This window comes from Daldinia vernicosa (assembly GCF_022497035.1).
Source record: "Daldinia vernicosa strain CBS 139.73 unplaced genomic scaffold F5Y00scaffold_71, whole genome shotgun sequence".
NCBI lineage: Eukaryota > Fungi > Ascomycota > Sordariomycetes > Xylariales > Hypoxylaceae > Daldinia > Daldinia vernicosa.
The window spans coordinates 74,906-92,295 of NW_025953987.1; the positions used below are offsets into that span (position 1 = coordinate 74,906).

Here is a 17,390-nt window from a genome sequence, read left to right on the forward strand (position 1 = left end):
GTTAGGTATTATGTGCTGGGCTGAATGCATATTGCCACGCCCCCAGAGGTGCCTCTGACTGGGTTAATCAGGGCCTTTGGTGGACAGCTGAAGCTGCATTTCCAATCATCAAATAATAGTACTCGATGTTTTTAGCCACTATGCATTCAGCTACTACCGTCGCCATTCTTCACCGCCAGTCTCGAGGTTTTAGCTTAAAACTGCCCAACCTTTTCTTAATATAATAACGAAGGGACAAGAGAGTATTTTGACATAGGAGGTAGGTATATATGGCCTCCTAACATACTCCGAATAAGCTAGCCTCCATCTACGTAGAGACAGCATCGGTATTGGGGAACGCAATCATCATGGAAACGCCACCATTCGATAACGAAGAACAACTTTATAACCGTCTGACGGATACGTGGATCTCATGCGACGCAGCCTTACGTCTTCCCAAAGAGTTGGACTGTCCCGTCTTGGACAAGATGTACCCCAGCCTTCACTTCTTCGCTCGCAAAAGCAGCTCACATATTGACCCTATCCATGAACATAAAGTAAAAGAACGAAGAATATGTATTACCGAAGACCCAGCCTTACACCTTGTATGGTATTATAACACTATATTTATAAAACCACTATCACCTGAACTATTAAGCTACGATTTCTGGGAGGAACACCTTAAGCCATCCAGTACTTGCCGGCCTGCGGCGCTTGGATTTATTAGATCGTATGCCTATCTTGTCCGCCACCGCTCCGATTTCATCATTGCACGGGAGGAAAATCTGATTCCCGCTTCGGAAACGATGACGTATGGCGATTTCTCTCGGTTCATTGATAAGTTTCGAGATATTCCCGACACGGTTGTTTCGCCGCGGTGGAGGTTCGGACAGCTTCGTCTGTCACGGCTGAATTGGGCTGTGCGGCTTCTGCAACCCCAGGTACCAGGTCACCGCGGTCTACTGCAACGACTGTTTTATCGGGAGCGGTTTTGGCAAACAAGATATTTTATACAAGAATTCGCGGCTCCTTTAGTATTTGTTTTTGCTGCCTTCTCTCTGATCCTCGCTGCGATGCAAGTCGTGTTGGCTGCGCGGCCTGATGAAACCTGGCCTGCATTTGTAGCTGTCAGCACCTGGTTTTCTGTGATCGTAATCATCGCGCTCGTTGCATGGGTTACTTTGATAGTGGCTATAATGCTTGCAATACAAGGCTGGCAATTGTCCTTCGCCTTACTGAATGCACACTAATACGAAGAAAGGGAAGAGTTGTCGAACAAACCGCTATACTACTAAAAGGTTATTTGGTAACAGATTACATTTTATAAGGTATCGGACAGATAGAGATATCTGACAAGAGTCGATCCTACTTATATGACATCGAAATGAGAAATTACCCTTGAGCCATGTATATTTTCTGTTTACGAGGTTTTAATCAGTCTAAGGTAGAGATAACTGAACTCTCAACTCTTGTTGGACATCATAAAACTTTTGGGGTAATTGTTAAGACGTAGTTATGTATGTTAAAAATGACTTTCTCATTTAAGAACTTAGGGCATAGTATATGTGTGGATCGTTGCATTGGTCTTCCCTATCTTTACCTAAGCATACTTAGGAGGTAGCTATGTGATATAACAGTACCACACTCGAGGAATCGGTGTTAAATAGCTTCTTAAAAATTAAATAAAGAAAACAATATTCAGGAATAAATAACCCCAGGTGAGGGTTGCCGGCGTAATCCAACACCAACCAGATTACCAGACTTAAGTGGAGATAGAATCCGGCGATGCTGACAAATTAAGCATAAGAGGCGTAAATTTATAATAACTTGGATGACTTATGAACAAATGTACAGGACCGAAAATATTACCCAAATACATCTTTCCTAAACCTCCTATCTTCAAGATGTCAGTCAACACCACACCGTTAGAATCTATACACTTCTGCAACTTGTGTAATAAACCCATCGCCACAGGTTAACCCCCTTCTCCATAACTCCGGCCGGAATGTGGTATTGATTATATCCCCTAGAATCCGCTTATAAGCGGCACATCGCCTATTGCCGCAGGGCTCAAAGTCGCCCTAAGAAACGACCTCGTTCTTGTAAAGAATGTCACTCTGCAAAGGCGAAGTGTAGTTTCGAGACCGAGTGTTCGCGCTGCAAGGCCAAGGGTCTACATTGTGTCTACGAGACCTCTTTCACCCCTTCGCGTGTTGCTGGCGCTGGCGCAAAAAAGACCGTATCTGAATCGACAGAGAATCATGATAATGTAGAATGCAATTCGCTCGCATACCGCTTCGGCGCTTCAGCGAGCCTCGAGCTACCTACTACGTCGCCTCGGACCTTGATCGAGCTTCGTACCGACCCAGTTGCTTGGCACAGCGCCAAATTCATCCTTGAAACCATGCGAGGGCTGCCCCTCATGATGCTCAGCAGAGAGAGCTTCTCGTGGTATAGCCACGGCTATTGGTTTCAATCCGAGCTTCCTCGAGACATCGCAAAATGCTCAGCGCTAGTGAACTTATACAACAGACGCCAGGACCCCATGAAAGAATCTGTATGGTCGATGATAAATGAAGAAAATCGGCAACTCCTCCGCATCCTACCGACGTGCTCGCTCAACGATCTGATCTCGTCGATGCACGCGCAGATTATATATATGATCATGTTCGCTCTAGATAACAACGCCACCCCAGAAGTGCCCGAGATCCGTCTTCAGATGCTCATGACCTTTGACGTAGGTTATGGCTCCTATACATGAAGTGTGTGTACTAATTTAAGCAGCTTTATGGGAAAAGGAGCAAAGAATTCGATTCGATGATATGGTTCCCCGTCAGCGACTTCGATAATCCAACCGTGACCTGGGAAGAATGGGTTTACACCGAGTCGCGGCGAAGGTATGTTTAGCTAGCCTCCTCGGATGGGATCTGATGTCTTCTAACTGCGATCTAGATGTGCCGTCACCTGGTTCCTCTTAAGTCGCGTGATAGACGTCAAGTTCGGAGTTATGTGTCCCAGCATTAGCAATTACCGCGCGCTTCCGCTCCCCTCCCCGGACTCGCTTTGGAGTGCCAGGACGCAAGCCCAGTGGGAAGCTGCCCGCGTACTTTATCTTGAGCGGAATAACTCGTCGCTACGGACCTTTGGAGATCTAGTAGATGCTCGATCAAGTCCTCATAACTCAGACCGCGGCCAGGAGCTGAACAGATGGCATGCAAGCTGCGATAAGCTTGGACTTCTCCTAACCTTAGCCACCACCATGGTGTAAATAGGGTTTAATGATCACTAAACAGCGATCATCTCAAGTATATAATTTTTTTAGTATATCTTATCAGCATACTCTCTGGCCTGTATAGGAGTTTAGGTTTAACATGGTTGAGAATCAAGTCGGCGACCGGCCACGACTACTAGGAACGATGAATGATTACCCGGTTATATGCACTATCTCCCCCTAATATCAAAGTAACCTTCGTATTACTCTGAAGGAACTAGGTCCACTCGTGCCAGTTCGGATCAAAACCAGAGAGAATACTCTCGCTCTCGAACTGCGGCCCCTCGGCATCAAGTATGAAACCCATCTCGCATCTATCGAACTCGATCTTTCTCGACTTTTCATCATAGAAGGCATCGAACCGCGGGGAAAGCGCATCTTTCAGACTGGCAACATTACCAGCCGGATGAAGCGCCTTCCATGGGTAGATACAGGTCTCTGTCTTACACGACTTCAAGACGAAGAGTAAAGAATCCAGTCTGGCAACAACCTTATCGATGGGTGCTCCAGCTATGGTTTCTGGGGCGTCTTCGTCGGGATGTAGGAGATTAATCATCTGTCCCGGATCTGTTGTTAGGTCGTGCAGCTCTCGCTCGTTGTTGCACCACACCTGGTAGTGTAGGTTGTACGCCTTACTAATGACACGAAGAGCTTTATAAGTATTATTTGTGTGCAGTCTCGGGTATGAATCAAGTACCTGCCCCTCGTTTGAGGCGAATCCCCAGTGTTCTATTGAAGCATGCTCATGACGTGTCTCCTTTGCTTCCGCGAGGCTTTCTTCAGTAAGCGGGATGGCGAGCCCGTCAAAGTCGTCTCTCATAGGAGCGCCTGCTATTTCTAAGAAGGTAGGCGCCAGATCAGTATGAGCAGTTACGATATCGCTACTCACATTTTTCGGGACTCTAGGCCCCCGAATGATAAGCGGGATATTGACGTCTTCTTCGAAGCTGCATTGCTTTGCGGGTTGCATCCGATGCTGGCCGATATGATAACCATTATCTGTAGAGTAGACTATGTACGTATTGTCCAGAATTTTGAGCTCGTCCAGGCGCCGAACAAGCGAATCCACAATCTCGTCGACGCTTTGGAGGGTTCGAAGTCTCTGGAGATAGAAGTGGTCGTTATAATCAACTGTCTCTTGGCTCTGCTTCGGTAACTTTCGAATCCAACTAGCACCCGATGGCTTGTCCGGGTTGAAATTCTCAGTCCGCGGGACCTTAGCACCTTCGAATAGGTTGGCGTGCCTCTCAGCTGGCACTGGCGGTGAAAACTCGACCTTCTCTAAGTCACCATGGCCACCATCCTTGAAATTAGGAGCCCATATATTTGCGTGAGGACTGACTGGAGCAACGCCAAGGAAGAAAGGCTTCCCAGTTTCGAATGCCTCATCCAATAGCCCTAGTGCTTTCGCCGCGAGGACGTCAACGCTATGTTGTCCTTCAAAACTCACTGGTGCGTCTTTGTTTCTCTGATATGTGCTATTCATATACCAGTATGTGAATGGATCCAACAGGAAGTCCTTTTAATGATTAGCATAGAGCCCAGTTATTACAGTCGAGCACTGAACTTACAGAAGCAGTCCAGCCAGCAGCATGAGGTGAATGGTAATTATCAACCGAGTGCGCATTAAAAAGCTTTCCTGTATAATATGTTTCATAGCCCGACTCCTGGAGCCAGACTGGAAGATATTTATCATTCAACCCCTGGCTAACAAACTTAGGGTATCCGCCTAGTACTGGTTAGCATGATCCAGGACTTCCGTTTGGGGTTTCGTACCGTACGGTGGAACGACGTTGGTAACATTCGTGTTATGGGCGTTTTTACCGGTGAATATAGTCGTGCGAGAAGGGCAGCAGAGCGCAGTCGTGCAGAAGTGTCTTTTATAGAAAGTGCCATGCTCGATTAGATGTTTTTTTAAGAACGGCATATACTCAATCGAGTTTAAATGTAAGTCCTGGTCATCGGTGAGGATGAATACAATATTAGGTCGTGATTGTGGTTGTTGTCCAGTCCAGCCATCCGTAAGGGTTATTGGTTTTTGATTGGCTGGTCCAAATGTTGCTGTTCCATAGGCCAAACATGAAAAAAGGAGAGAAGATAAAAGCTTCATAGTTACTATCCAGCTCTGTAGGTTAAAACTAGTTACTCGAGAGCGATATAGTAGGTATTCAAAAGGTTCCGTAGCGGTATTCTTCAACTAGCATCCGACAAATCGAACTAGAATCCGGTCATGATATATTCTCATTAGCTCCTAGAATATTGTAGTTGCATTAAAGAAAAGTTAGGGTATGTTGATCGGGGACTAGCCGGATAGATTCCTCTTTTCTACCTGCGTGTCTATAATTAACGCCAGACAGTTCGAAGTCAAATTGGCGAGCCGAAATGCGTTGCAACCAAGTTGCTAGGCTTTACTAAATTCATCATAAACATTTCTACGGTCCCTCTTTCGGATTTCAGTATGCGGCACAGCAAGTAACCAAACTACAGCTATTTACCTCTGCCGGATCTTGCCCCTTTACCCCGCATTCTCATATACCTAGGATGTTGACGGCGAATATGCGATATATTGATGTATATCTCCGAGTTAACTTAGGTAGCTAAGTGGTAATGTAGTAATGAGAATATTGGGGTACATATGAGTCCGGGGTAACTCTTAATGGAACCTTCTGTTAGATGTTTAAAACCACCTAGGTACCCAGTTACCAGTCTTACACCCAGGGCTTCTTAATAGTCTCAGTCAGCCTGGTCTCAGTGTCGAGCCTCAAATCTATAATGGCTACTGTTATCCCAGTAGAGATATCTGAAAAGTCGATCCTAGCCGATGATACCGAACTTGGACCCGGTGAAGAGAGGATAGCAGAAGCAATTCCTCCATTAGGGAAACCTGAGGCCACGAAGAAGTTCTGGTTTCAGAAGACGAAACAGTGCAGCCTCGACGATATTGCGACTCAGGTATCTAAATACGACATAGCCTTAAGCGACCGCGAATACTGATGATAACAGCCGAGCGTCTACGACAACCCCTATGTGGCACTCCAGTATAAGCCTCGTGATGACTGGTAATAGGGCCTTTTGGTTAAATTTAAGTTCTTGTTGACAAGATGTAGGGAAAACTTAAATCGATTTGATACGAGAGCACGATGGACTTGGAGAGAAGAAAATAAAGTCGTACGGAAGATTGACTGGCGTATCATGACCTGGACAGCAATAATGTTCACGGCCATGGAGTTGGATAGGGCTAACCTGGCGCAATCCCTAACCGACAACTTCCTGGATGATCTCAACCTAAGCACAAACGGTATGCAAACTTGTTCTGTATACGCTTGGAGTAATCTCTGGGACTGATGTCAAGAAAGACTATAACTTGGGTAATACCCTTTACGCGCTGTTCTTCCTAGCTGGAGAATTCCCTGCGCAACTCCTAGCGAAGTGGCTTGGACCTGATCGATGGGTTCCATCCCAAATTGTGCTCTTTTCAGTCGTATCCGCATCTCAGTTCGCCCTTAATGGCCGCGCATCTTTTCTTACTTGCCGCGCTTTGCTGGCTCTACTACAAGGAGGTTTTATCCCGGAGGTATGTCACCGCCCGTCTGAGGGATACGTGCTTTCCACTAAATAACGTGGGAGAGTAGTGCGTGCTTTATCTCTCGTACTTTTACAAGCATCACGAACTTACTATCCGACTGGGCTTCTTTTGGAGCGGAATGTTCGTAGCAGACATCCTCGCTGCTATAATTGCGTTTGGGTTACTTCATATGCGGGGCGTAGAGGGTCGTTCGGGTTGGCGATGGCTGTTCTTGATCGAGGTGAGATTAAATGATGTTAATCTAAATCGCGAACTAATATGTGGTAAGGGGCTCATAACTGGGACTGTTGGACTCTTATCCTATGTTATGATGCCGCCGGGTCCGACACAGACATCAAGTTGGTCGCGAGGAAAGGATGGCTGGTTCACGCCACGGTATGAAATAGACACTCGTTACCCTTTTCGCGAAGATTCACGAAGTAGTGGATACTAACATCTATCAGCGAGGAAACCATCATGGTAAATCGAATTATAAGAGACGACCCAAGCAAAGGTACAATGCATAATCGACAACCCATCACCTCGAAGTTACTATGGAAGAGCTTAACGGACGTTGACCTCTGGTAAGAAGCTATGACCTATAAGATGTGGTATGTTACTGACGTGAGTTAGGCCACTCTATGGCCTTGGACTTACCTTCAACATTCCAACATTCTCGCCACAACAATATCTCAGCCTTTCCTTACGAGGTCTTGGTTTCGATACCTTCCAGACTAATCTCTTATCAATCCCGTACCTGGTCTTAAAGAGTATGAGCATCATTTCAACTCCCTTGGGGAAACCTTACTAAGATACATCCCAGTCTTCAACATGATGGCGTTAGCTACGCTTGCAGAATACACAGGACAGCTTGCTGCATGCGCATCCATCTTCCAGTTCTGGTGTCTACCTTTCTTAATATACTTACGCGTCGTAGATACGACTAGAGTATCGAAATGGCTAACATGGGCCATGATTTCACTATTGCTAGCGGCGCCCCTTGGTATATAGCCCTTTACCCCTTACCCCTTACCCCCTACCCCCTTTCATACAAGAGTTAGAACGTGCTCACCCTTTATAGGTCACCCAGTGCAAGTCGGATGGGTATCCCGAAACTCAAATGCCGTCCGATCGAGGACTTTGGGCGTTGCCTTATACAATATGTTTCTTCAGGCAGGAGTAATCATTTCTTCGAACATCTACCGAGCAGACGACGCACCACTATATAGGAGAGGAAATAGCATATTGATCGGTATCTTGTGTCTAAACTTGGTGCTCTATGTGCTAGCAAAGACATATTATATCTGGCGGAACCGCGTGAGGGAGCGCAGATGGGATGCCATGACTCCTGAGGAGAAACTGGTCTACCTTGCTGACCACCAAGATGCCGGAAACAAGAGGCTTGACTTTAGGTTGGCCTCGTAGTTATTATTTAACAACATGGTGAATCTACGTCGGGTGTAAATAAGACGCGTCTCCTACACATCCTCGGGGGTTTTGGTGGTGAAGATCAAAGGCCTGCAGCATAGCCTTCGCAAATGCAAGGGCTGCCGACACTGCCATAACATGCATGATCTGGTGACTCGCGCCGAATATGTCGAACACTCGAGGATACCACCGTTCCGGGAACTGCATAGATATCTGTCAATGGTCACTCATCTCCCAGCACGAACTATTACTGACCTTGGCGGCGTATACAACTACACCGGTACTATTGAACAATGTCGTAGCCGCTATCCAATTAAGCCCAACCCGACGACTCTGCTCGTCGAACCCGTGTTTCAACAGCCCGATTAAGTTCGGAGCGACAACAGCACAAAACCCAAACGTAGCAAAGAGTACGGCGCGCGCACGTCCCGTTTGCGCTCCGCCTATCGACGGATGGAACGTTGCGTACGAGCATAATCCAGCGAGAACGGTGTTAAAAGACCAATAGGCGATCTTATTCCCCAATTCGCATGGCATGCTATAATAAATAAGAGCTATATTTGCTCCCCATATCAATAATATGATGCCTTGGTAATCCAGCTTGACACCGAGGGAGTACGCGGCTTCGCTATGACACATGAAAGTGTGAAACCTAAGCTCCAGTTAGATGTTATGTTTTATCATCACATATTCTTCGCAAGTAGACCAACATAGTCGAGAGTGTAAAACAGACACCGACCCCTAGGAAGTATATACTGCAGACTATGATATCGGCCGTAGTCGCCACTTTATAGCGCGGCGGGATCTCGGTCCTGAAGACATATAGGGGTAAAGCTAGAAAAATAATGGCGCCGATTACGTGGGTGAAAATGTTGACTGCTATCTATTAGCAACGGCGCCGGTTTCTACTAAGCCGACCGCCAGACCTGTCTCGTTGTGTAGATAGAACCAGCTACGCAAACACGACCATAACGAAGCGCACTCCGGTCGATATCCGGTCCGTAGGTGCTCACAGCCGCGCCTGATTTCATGGCAAGTAAGCACTAAACCTCGTGGTTCCGACGTGGGTCACTCACTGTTTCCAAGGAGCTGTATAGTAAAATTAACAAAATGACATCGTATCGAATTCGCTGAAAACTTACGGAGATGTTCCCATTCCAGAAGTCGTACCGATTTCTCGTTCTGTCGTTTTTCGGGCTTAGGGGGGTGATTCTTCTGTGTGTGATTCTCACCGTCCTGGGGTTTTCGAGCTCCAAAAGTCTTCGGAGGAAGGGCCTGAAAGCCTGTAACCTTCTGAATTGCCATTTCCGCCCTTCCTACACTCTATAGTATTAAGAAAAAGACACAAAGGGTTTAGACACCGGCATTAGTAGGGCGTGTCTAAACTAATCGAAACAGAGGAGGATAGAAAAGCTGAGATGGGTACCTATGCTGTAACATACAAAACCCGACGATGCGACCCTGACACAACCCCCTGTTATCACTAAAACGGCCCTTTCGTCTGAAAACTGACATATCGCTGGATGAGCCTAACAGCAACGTTCAATAGGCCAGCTATCCCGTATTACATAGGATATAGCAAAGATAATAAGGCGATATAAAGTGCAAATACCAGTTACCGTCTCCACCATTCACCAACAACGCCTCGCACCCCAGATCTACCATAGAAAATTCATCCTCGGACCCATGATATTTCCCAGCTCAACCAACAACTGCCAAAATCCCACCAAAAGTCCAGATACCGTTTCCTATTCCACACCGCTAAAAGCCTAGTGGAATCAATTTCCCAACCAAACGCATATATCGTAGCAACCCCTTCGTTGCTTCGATACCTGGAAGGATCTGAAGGCTACCCAGCAGGTATCTAGACCCCAGTTGATCGATCCACTTACCCGATAGTCCCGCGCTATTCGCAGGCCAGCGCTCAAAACCCATCGAAGCCAGAATGTCTACCTTAATATGCCCTAGGTTAGGATGCAGTAGATTTTATACTCGCATTCGCTTTCAGCTTATTGGTTCCGAGCACGCCTATCCCAGTCCGCAAGATTGAATTCCCCAACATGTATAGTCATACCTAGCGGGGTGTTAGATGTTCAAAGACCGACCACTCTTCAGTATCTCCGTCTTCAAACCAAATCGTCTATACAATTACTGCTTTAGTATCTGGTGGTGGTTGTTTATATCGGCGAAGTTACAGCCTCTGCCTGCCAAATAAAGCAAATCTCTACAAGTCATTACATAGGACGGTAAGGCTAGTAGTAAATATTCCATATATTTAATACACGTAACGTAGCTGTGTTCATATCGCTTCCGGGGGTATCTAGTCCACGCCAAAATCCCGCCTTGCTTTCTGTCCCGGCCGATGACCCTATTGCAATCCATATGCTATAATGCTAGAAAATTTCCCATTTTCAAGCCTAAACGCCGGCTAGCCCAATCCAAGAAAACAACCTTTTAGGGCCTATCCGCTATTCCGCTGAAACCAAGAAAAAAAACACTTCCAACCAGTTCGTTTCTAATCATGCCGTCTGTACTCGTTTCCTTTTATGAATCTCCGGCCCATAGGCACCAGCGTCATCCGGTGATCTTCGACCTCGCTGCGCCGAGCTAGACGTCGTAAATAAGTCATACAATCTATTCCTACTCGACGCACCTTCGCTTACGATGGGGCTTAGAGGCCGCCCTTGCTCGGAATCGTCATCGTTGTTACTGCTTTGACCCTCCAGATCTCCCGAAGGAGAGGCTGCGCGACCCTCCTCAGCTGCGTGCTCTTTCAAAACGCCTAAAACTCCCCCCTCGCTCTCGATCTCCTGCCAGATGTCTTGGTCTCGCGGGTAGTAAATTCGTTGAAACGCCGTAAGGCCAAGTTCAAACGCGACTACGGCAGCTATCGTGGCACCAGCCGCCGCCCACCAACCCAGCTTATTCCCGAACTCGTGCACAAAAGAGCCGCGCACAACGTACGGGCCAATCTCCACGGGATGGATTGCTCCGATAAGTAAATTCCAAAGAAACCAGCCTACGATCGAAAGGGCAAATCCGGCAAATGTGATCACCGTTTTGTGATGGCATTCCAATATCCTAAATTGCAATCCGTTAGAAAAAGGAAGAACAAATTGGCCGAGTAACTCACAGAATCTTGATATTGATTAATACCACAGCAATGGTAAATGCCAACTGTCCGAGCGGGAAGAGCGAATTGTTCTCGGTGAACAGAATATCCTTGTAGTAGCCCCAGACCATCATATAGATGACGACCGTGTCGACCGCGCCCGTGAACATCCACGCCAGATACTTTTTGAGGTTGAACGCCTCGCTCCGCTGACCGAACGAATAGAGCTCGGGGATGGCGAGTAGGGTCTCCGCCTTGAGATCTTTCTCGAACATACCGAGCAGGATGACGGGTAGAGATGTAAAGAGTGCGTTAAACACAGTCAAACTCCACGACTCGTAAATCGACGTGCCCGTGTAGCCGTTCCAATGTTGATACTGGGCTTGAATAATGTAGAATACCAACTCTTTCCAGAACGTCGCAAGTATGTATTTTGCGGTGCGCAAGTACATCCATCGGCCGTGGACGAGAAGAAGTCGCTGAAGGAATCTGAATTGAGCGATAGAATAATCAGCAACACGGGCAGCCTGGAGGCCTTCGCGACCAGATATGCCTATTCCTACGTGAGATTCTTGGATCATGGCAATGTCGTTGGATCCGTCGCCGATGGCCAACGTCAACGAGGACGGTACGGTTTCCCTGATGCATCGTACCAACCCTGCTTTTTGAGACGGCGAAGCTCGGCAGCAGATGACAGAATCCATACGAACAGCGAGATCGTAAAACATTATCTTCAAAGCTTCGTCCTTTTCGATTTCACCTAAGGTGTGCCCGTCGACGACCAACACGGAATGAGCTATCATACCACGAGTGACATCGACCAATATCGACTCTATCTTCTCCTTCAACTTACGCAGCACCTCCGACTCCTCCGACTCGTCCGCGGGGGCCTCGAGGATGTAGATTTCGGAAAAAGGCTTGGCCAACCTTGCGGAATGCGCGATATTGATCGCCGTTTCGCGTTTGTCCCCAGTCAGCATCCAAACCTTGATATTTGCCCTACGAAGCTTCTCGATCGTCTCAGGGACCCCCTGCTGGAGTTTGTCTTCGATGGCAGAAGCGCCGGCGAGACTAAAATCCTTCTCGATAAGTTCGGCCGCCTGCTCGATGAGTGATTGCCTATTCACCAGACTCGTAGTAGCGGCTCTATAAGTATTCTTCCACTCTTCGTACTCGTCGTCGCCGATGTAACGATATGCAAAAAGGAGGGTTCTCAAGCCTTCCGAGGCAAATTCGCCAATGTGCTGGAAGCACCTCTCAAAGATGGCACCATCATCGGCGGCTATAACCTCGTCTACAACTCCATCGTAAACCTCGCTATCCCCTGTAACCAATACGGGGGAGAGAGCTATAGATTGCCGGGGAGTACCAGCATCCATATCGTATATCGGTGCATCCTCCAAATCCAACGTCTCGCGCCTCGTCAGCCAGGTGTCGAGGTCATCTGAAACGGCTGAGCGGCGATTCGCTTCGACAGATTTACGTCGACTGCTACCTCCTTTTCGGAAGACACTGTTGTGCTTGCTTATGCTTAGGCTAGTTCTAGGGCTGTACGTTCCGCTTAGACGGCTCATAGCCCTTTCAACTTCTACACTTTTCCGTTTGCTAGCTCTCCGTTCCACAGTAGACGCTTTCTGTTTAGCTAGGAGAGCATTTCGCAAAAGGGCGATGATGACATTATCGGCGCCTTTACAAAACACGCAGATTTTGTTGTCCGGCATGCGTATGATGATCGACATTCGCTTCCGTTTACTGCTGAACTCAATCACGTCCAGTACCTCATACGTCTCGGTAAGAAGTTCTCCTTCAGGATTTTGATGTTGGAGCTTGATAGACTGGGTTGGACGATCGATGAGAAGGTAACCTAGGTCTCGAGCAGCCTGGACCAAGGCAAGTTCGTCCGGGGACGCAGCTTGGAAAGCGATTTCACCGTCCTCTTTGACTTCCGGCAAACACGTGTGACATAGTGCCACGCAGAGGAGAAAATGCCGGGCCTTCTTTGAAAAGGTCGTATTCGGGTTTCGTTGGATATACCTGATCAAGGCTTCCGTCTTAGGTATAGGCGGAGAATGTCCCGACTGAGCTTTTGAGGCCCAGGCAGACTGATCCTGGTTCTTAATCAGCGGGGTCTCGATACGTTCGTCCCTATCGGATATCGCATTCGTATCTGGTTCGCCATTGGTACGCCGGTTTGGATTCTTAGTATCCATCTTGGATATCTTGGCTTCGTATTCTAGCTGATCTCGCTTGATATCCATGTCATGCAACCAAGCTGTCCCTGCAACGCTGAGCTTCCGAAATCTCATCTTGTTCTCTGTCAAAGTCCCAGTTTTGTCGGAAAAGATATAGTTGACTTGGCCCAGGTTTTCTAAGATGGTAGTCGTATTGACAACCATAGGCGTATCGGTTTCGGGATCATACATCTCCACATCGCCGCCCAGTAGGAAAAATTGCCCGACCTTGATAATCTCGAGACTTACATACAGGGACAAGGGGATGAGGGTATTGAAGGCAATGATGAATCCGAACCAGATTTGCTCGAAAGGCACACCGGCACCATGAAGATAGGAAGCGTGGTTCTCGTACGCGTCCTGCCATATATAGTAGCCAACCATACAACCGATAGTAAGAGTCAGGACAACCAAAACGAGAAGGAAAACAATCCTATTGAGTAATGCTTGCATCTTGGGAGCTTTGGCGCGGACGTCTTTGTTCGCATTCATACGTATCTTGCATTCCTCGCCCGTGTTTATAACTAAACCGATCAACTCGTCAGTGTTGCGCAGAATCGAACCTCGATATACGACATCGTTCATGGTGAGCGGACGAGTTTCCCCGTTGAGAGTAGCACGACCCTCAAATTTATACAGGTCGGCATTAGGATCCTCGGACACAATTTCAGCTTCACAATTCTTTAACTTTTCAATCGTGTCGCAATGCTTAGCGAGCAAAGAAGAAGCCTGCTTGCTCTTGAGATTTGTCTCGCCGTCAAGCGCCATCGTTTCGATATACGCCACTCCGTTATGGCCGGTCGCGTGAAGGATAATGATATCCGCAGGTACGCTGTCGTCTCTCCGCAGCCGAACGATGTCGCCCACTCGGATATTCTGCCATTGGATGGTCGCCCACACCGATTCTTCCCGGTTCTCTCCCATATCTTGCAGCTCTGCCATTCCCTCTTCTTCTTCCCGCTCCTTACTACGGTATTTCTCGACCAAGCCTACCAACCGGTTTTTACTCGACGTCTTTTTGACTGTACCGTCGGGATCGAGAACCCACGCGGGGGCTAGGTTCTCCGTCTTGTCCAATACGTACCTCCTATAATCATCGTACCCTTCCTTCGCCATACTAATGGAGACGAAAACGAGTAAGGGTATGAGGGTAGTAAACGAACCCGTCGTACTCAGACCCGGTATCAGCTGCAGTATAGCAATGACCAAGAAGTAAAAATTAGCCAACTTGCTAAACTGGAAGTATAGCTGTTTCGGCATGAAAGACCACTTGGTGTACCGACTGGAGCGTATGAAATTCGAGATATAGTGGTTACCACGCCGTTCGTCAATCAGCGGCTCCTTGCGGACAGCTCCCCCGCTGATCGGTATGTGACGACCATCGCGACTCTTTGGGAGAGGCTTCTGGCGCAGAAGCCCTTCGATAATCCATTTTTGATAGCGATCATTAAAGAACGCTTCGAACCTAGCTCGCGGTCCTCGTGCTTGTTTTCGTCGTCTATTAACCCACGCGCTATAGTAATTCAGCCGATCAGTATCATTTTCGCTGTTTTGGCTCCTCCCATCACTATCTTTCAAATCCTTGCGCCTCTCTCTTTCCGCCGGGATATCGAGAATATAGTCCACATGCCGTCCTTCGCCTCGAGTACCGGTCGAGTTCGACGAGGAGGCATGGGCCTCAGAAGAGCCGTTGGGGTCCATTGGTAAGTTAGGGGGAGTGCAAATAGAAGCATCTATTCCACGATCATCTTCGTCTTCGGGAACATTATTAGAAAACCGCACGCGATTCGCCGAGTTATCGGTATTCGTTCGTCTCGGCCGCCAGCTGCTAAGAGCTTGTCGTTCGTCAAGGGCCCGAGGGGTTTCAGACCTAATACTGGAGCGTAGAGGAAAGTAACGCTGCGGCGGCGTCTCAGCATCCTCGGGGGGGTCATCATAGTTCGACATGATCTAGTCGGGGCATATCATGTACTCCGAGCCACGGGCCAAGGCGCGCCCAGATTGCCCAGACCTGTCAAGTACAATGCAGGTGATGTTTAACGGCGGAGATCCGTCCCGCAGCAATAGAGCCAACTAAGACTTAGCCTCTCGGATCGTGGACTCATCGGCAGGTTATGATTGGGCGGTTATATACAAAGACCCAACCAGTTCTGTCGTAGAATTCATAGGAATAGGCAAAATAGAAACTTAAAAGGTAGGCGAGCGTCTATGCGCTGTAGATAAAAAGATAAAAAGTCGGTACTATGACTAGATAAAGCAATGGGGGGAGGGTCGCTTGGGCGATCATACAGATGCAGGTCGGTGGTATAAAATACGAGGTAAGCTAATAAGCACTTCATCACAAATGACTGCGACCCAGCAGTTCTGTTATTCAGCAGGATAGTTGAAAATGGGGAAGGGGGAAGAGGGGGAACAGCCAGACTAAAACAAGGGAAAAACAAAGCGAGATGTGTCATACGCTACCTTCATAAGGTACCGTACCTATCAATACCTCTTACTATACCTGGATCAGATGGAGAATCGTACTTGCAGTCGTTGAAGTGCCCAGAGCATAGCCGCAAAGTCTAACGAATCCTCGAAGACAAGAAGACGCGGAGCCACGAATCAACGAAGCTACCCTGGCCATCTACATAGGGTACAACGTAACTTAAATATTGTGTTCCGTAGCTCCCGGCTCCGATACCAAAGAGGAGAAGAGCGACCAACGCATTAACGAGAGACGCAAGTCCCCCGGCGCCCACTGGAGGGTACCTATCTAACCTAGTTAGTGCCTCCTCCTGGCTGAAGATCGACTATTATTGGATGATATTGTGCGACTTTACTTACATTATGTATACTTGCATGACAAAGTTGAAGACTTGTCGTAAAATTAAAACTTGAAAGGTGGAATTGTGGATGATCGACCTGTCAAAGCAAAGCCCCAACCCAGCTCAACCCGGCCCTCCTGCTAAGCTTTTCCCCTTGAGGATTAAAACGGGCAGAACGGGGTTATTTTATCCCTGTAAAAACCATAAAGACCGGGATACCCCGCCTTACAACAACGCATTGTATCGTACATAAGAGCCCGAAGTAGACTTGATACATATGTGCGTGAAATACTACCTCGACAGCCACTACCTCTTTAGATATTTAGCCATAAAGCTTGGGATTTATTACATGAATTTGATATTTACGATAGTTATACATACCTACGTAGAATACCATCTATCGAGCGAGGTAGCAACTTACATAGATCAAATACTGCATAGTATAAGCGAAACAAGCGTCAGAACAACTGCGCCACCCCCAATAGCCTTTTAAGACACCACGATGACGAGCATGGACGGTCATCAAATACCAATGGAGGAGAGTAATAGCCTCCACGTATGTATTATGTAGCTCTAAGCTTTGCTCTTCGACATATTCGAAAGTCTCTATAACATAGCATGATAATATTACCAACAGACAACCAACCTAGCCAGAATATACGACATCTGCCCCTCATGTATGTACGTACGCGCTGACGCGGGGCACGTAATTCACTGCGCCACGATGTACAGTTGTACAGCTATCGTCGACTCCAAAACCAGTCCGAAAGCCCAGTCCGATTCGGACTCAATTAAGACAGAAGCGTCCTACTTTGTATTGTCTTTAAACCACCACACGCAAGACATTATTAAGCAAAAGATTATATATCCCTGTTCGAGAAGCTTTAGGATAATTACTAGTGTAAACCTAGCAGATGCAGATATTTTGTGACAGCTCTCGAAATGCGTCGTACTCTCTTATAAGAGGCTAGATTCTATATACGCAAAAAAGGATCAT

General features: G+C 47.4%; 6 protein-coding genes across 6 annotated transcripts; 3 read left to right on the forward strand and 3 right to left on the reverse strand.

Annotated features, from left to right (window-relative positions):
* Window positions 1-347: 347 nt before the first annotated feature.
* F5Y00DRAFT_273922 (uncharacterized protein) lies at window positions 348-1,229 on the forward strand (the record flags this gene model as incomplete). The annotated part of the gene is made up of 1 exon (XM_048013263.1): window positions 348-1,229. One exon carries the CDS (start codon window positions 348-350, stop codon window positions 1,227-1,229), a length of 882 nt encoding a protein of 293 aa, XP_047860524.1.
* A 654-nt stretch (window positions 1,230-1,883) lies between these two features.
* On the forward strand, window positions 1,884-3,247 carry F5Y00DRAFT_255898 (uncharacterized protein; the record flags this gene model as incomplete). Its single annotated transcript, XM_048010335.1, has 4 exons — window positions 1,884-1,953; window positions 2,010-2,716; window positions 2,764-2,876; window positions 2,932-3,247. The coding sequence occupies 4 exons, from the start codon at window positions 1,884-1,886 to the stop codon at window positions 3,245-3,247; spliced, it is 1,206 nt and encodes a 401-aa protein (XP_047860525.1).
* Window positions 3,248-3,467: 220 nt separating this feature from the next.
* Window positions 3,468-5,360, reverse strand: F5Y00DRAFT_255899 (Arylsulphatase; the record flags this gene model as incomplete). Its single annotated transcript, XM_048010336.1, has 4 exons — window positions 3,468-4,769; window positions 4,822-4,979; window positions 5,027-5,296; window positions 5,330-5,360. The coding sequence occupies 4 exons, from the start codon at window positions 5,358-5,360 to the stop codon at window positions 3,468-3,470; spliced, it is 1,761 nt and encodes a 586-aa protein (XP_047860526.1).
* A 662-nt stretch (window positions 5,361-6,022) lies between these two features.
* On the forward strand, window positions 6,023-8,240 carry F5Y00DRAFT_255900 (MFS general substrate transporter; the record flags this gene model as incomplete). Its single annotated transcript, XM_048010337.1, has 10 exons — window positions 6,023-6,202; window positions 6,254-6,309; window positions 6,358-6,548; window positions 6,607-6,824; window positions 6,883-7,056; window positions 7,105-7,211; window positions 7,280-7,399; window positions 7,449-7,585; window positions 7,639-7,818; window positions 7,897-8,240. The coding sequence occupies 10 exons, from the start codon at window positions 6,023-6,025 to the stop codon at window positions 8,238-8,240; spliced, it is 1,707 nt and encodes a 568-aa protein (XP_047860527.1).
* F5Y00DRAFT_248351 (hemolysin-III channel protein-like protein Izh2) lies at window positions 7,881-10,159 on the reverse strand. The gene is made up of 6 exons (XM_048009428.1): window positions 9,386-10,159; window positions 9,320-9,332; window positions 9,170-9,264; window positions 8,954-9,119; window positions 8,499-8,895; window positions 7,881-8,444 (listed from the first exon to the last, which is right to left on the reverse strand). The coding sequence occupies exons 1-6, from the start codon at window positions 9,546-9,548 to the stop codon at window positions 8,265-8,267; spliced, it is 1,014 nt and encodes a 337-aa protein (XP_047860528.1). The 5' UTR covers window positions 9,549-10,159; the 3' UTR covers window positions 7,881-8,264.
* Window positions 10,160-10,762: 603 nt separating this feature from the next.
* On the reverse strand, window positions 10,763-15,533 carry F5Y00DRAFT_266428 (phospholipid-translocating P-type ATPase; the record flags this gene model as incomplete). Its single annotated transcript, XM_048011940.1, has 2 exons — window positions 10,763-11,324; window positions 11,377-15,533. The coding sequence occupies 2 exons, from the start codon at window positions 15,531-15,533 to the stop codon at window positions 10,763-10,765; spliced, it is 4,719 nt and encodes a 1,572-aa protein (XP_047860529.1).
* Between the last annotated feature and the right edge of the window lie 1,857 nt (window positions 15,534-17,390).

Excerpts from the sequence above, each read along its gene's own strand:
- F5Y00DRAFT_248351 (XM_048009428.1), bottom strand. The coding sequence starts at position 9,548 with ATGGCAATTCAGAAGGTTACAGGCTTTCAGGCCCTTCCTCCGAAGACT. Across the intron at positions 9,120-9,169 it reads CTATCTACACAACGAGACAG|TCAACATTTTCACCCACGTA; the intron begins GTCTGGCGGTCG and ends AATAGATAGCAG. Across the intron at positions 8,896-8,953 it reads TGTTTTACACTCTCGACTAT|GTTTCACACTTTCATGTGTC; the intron begins GTTGGTCTACTT and ends ACTGGAGCTTAG.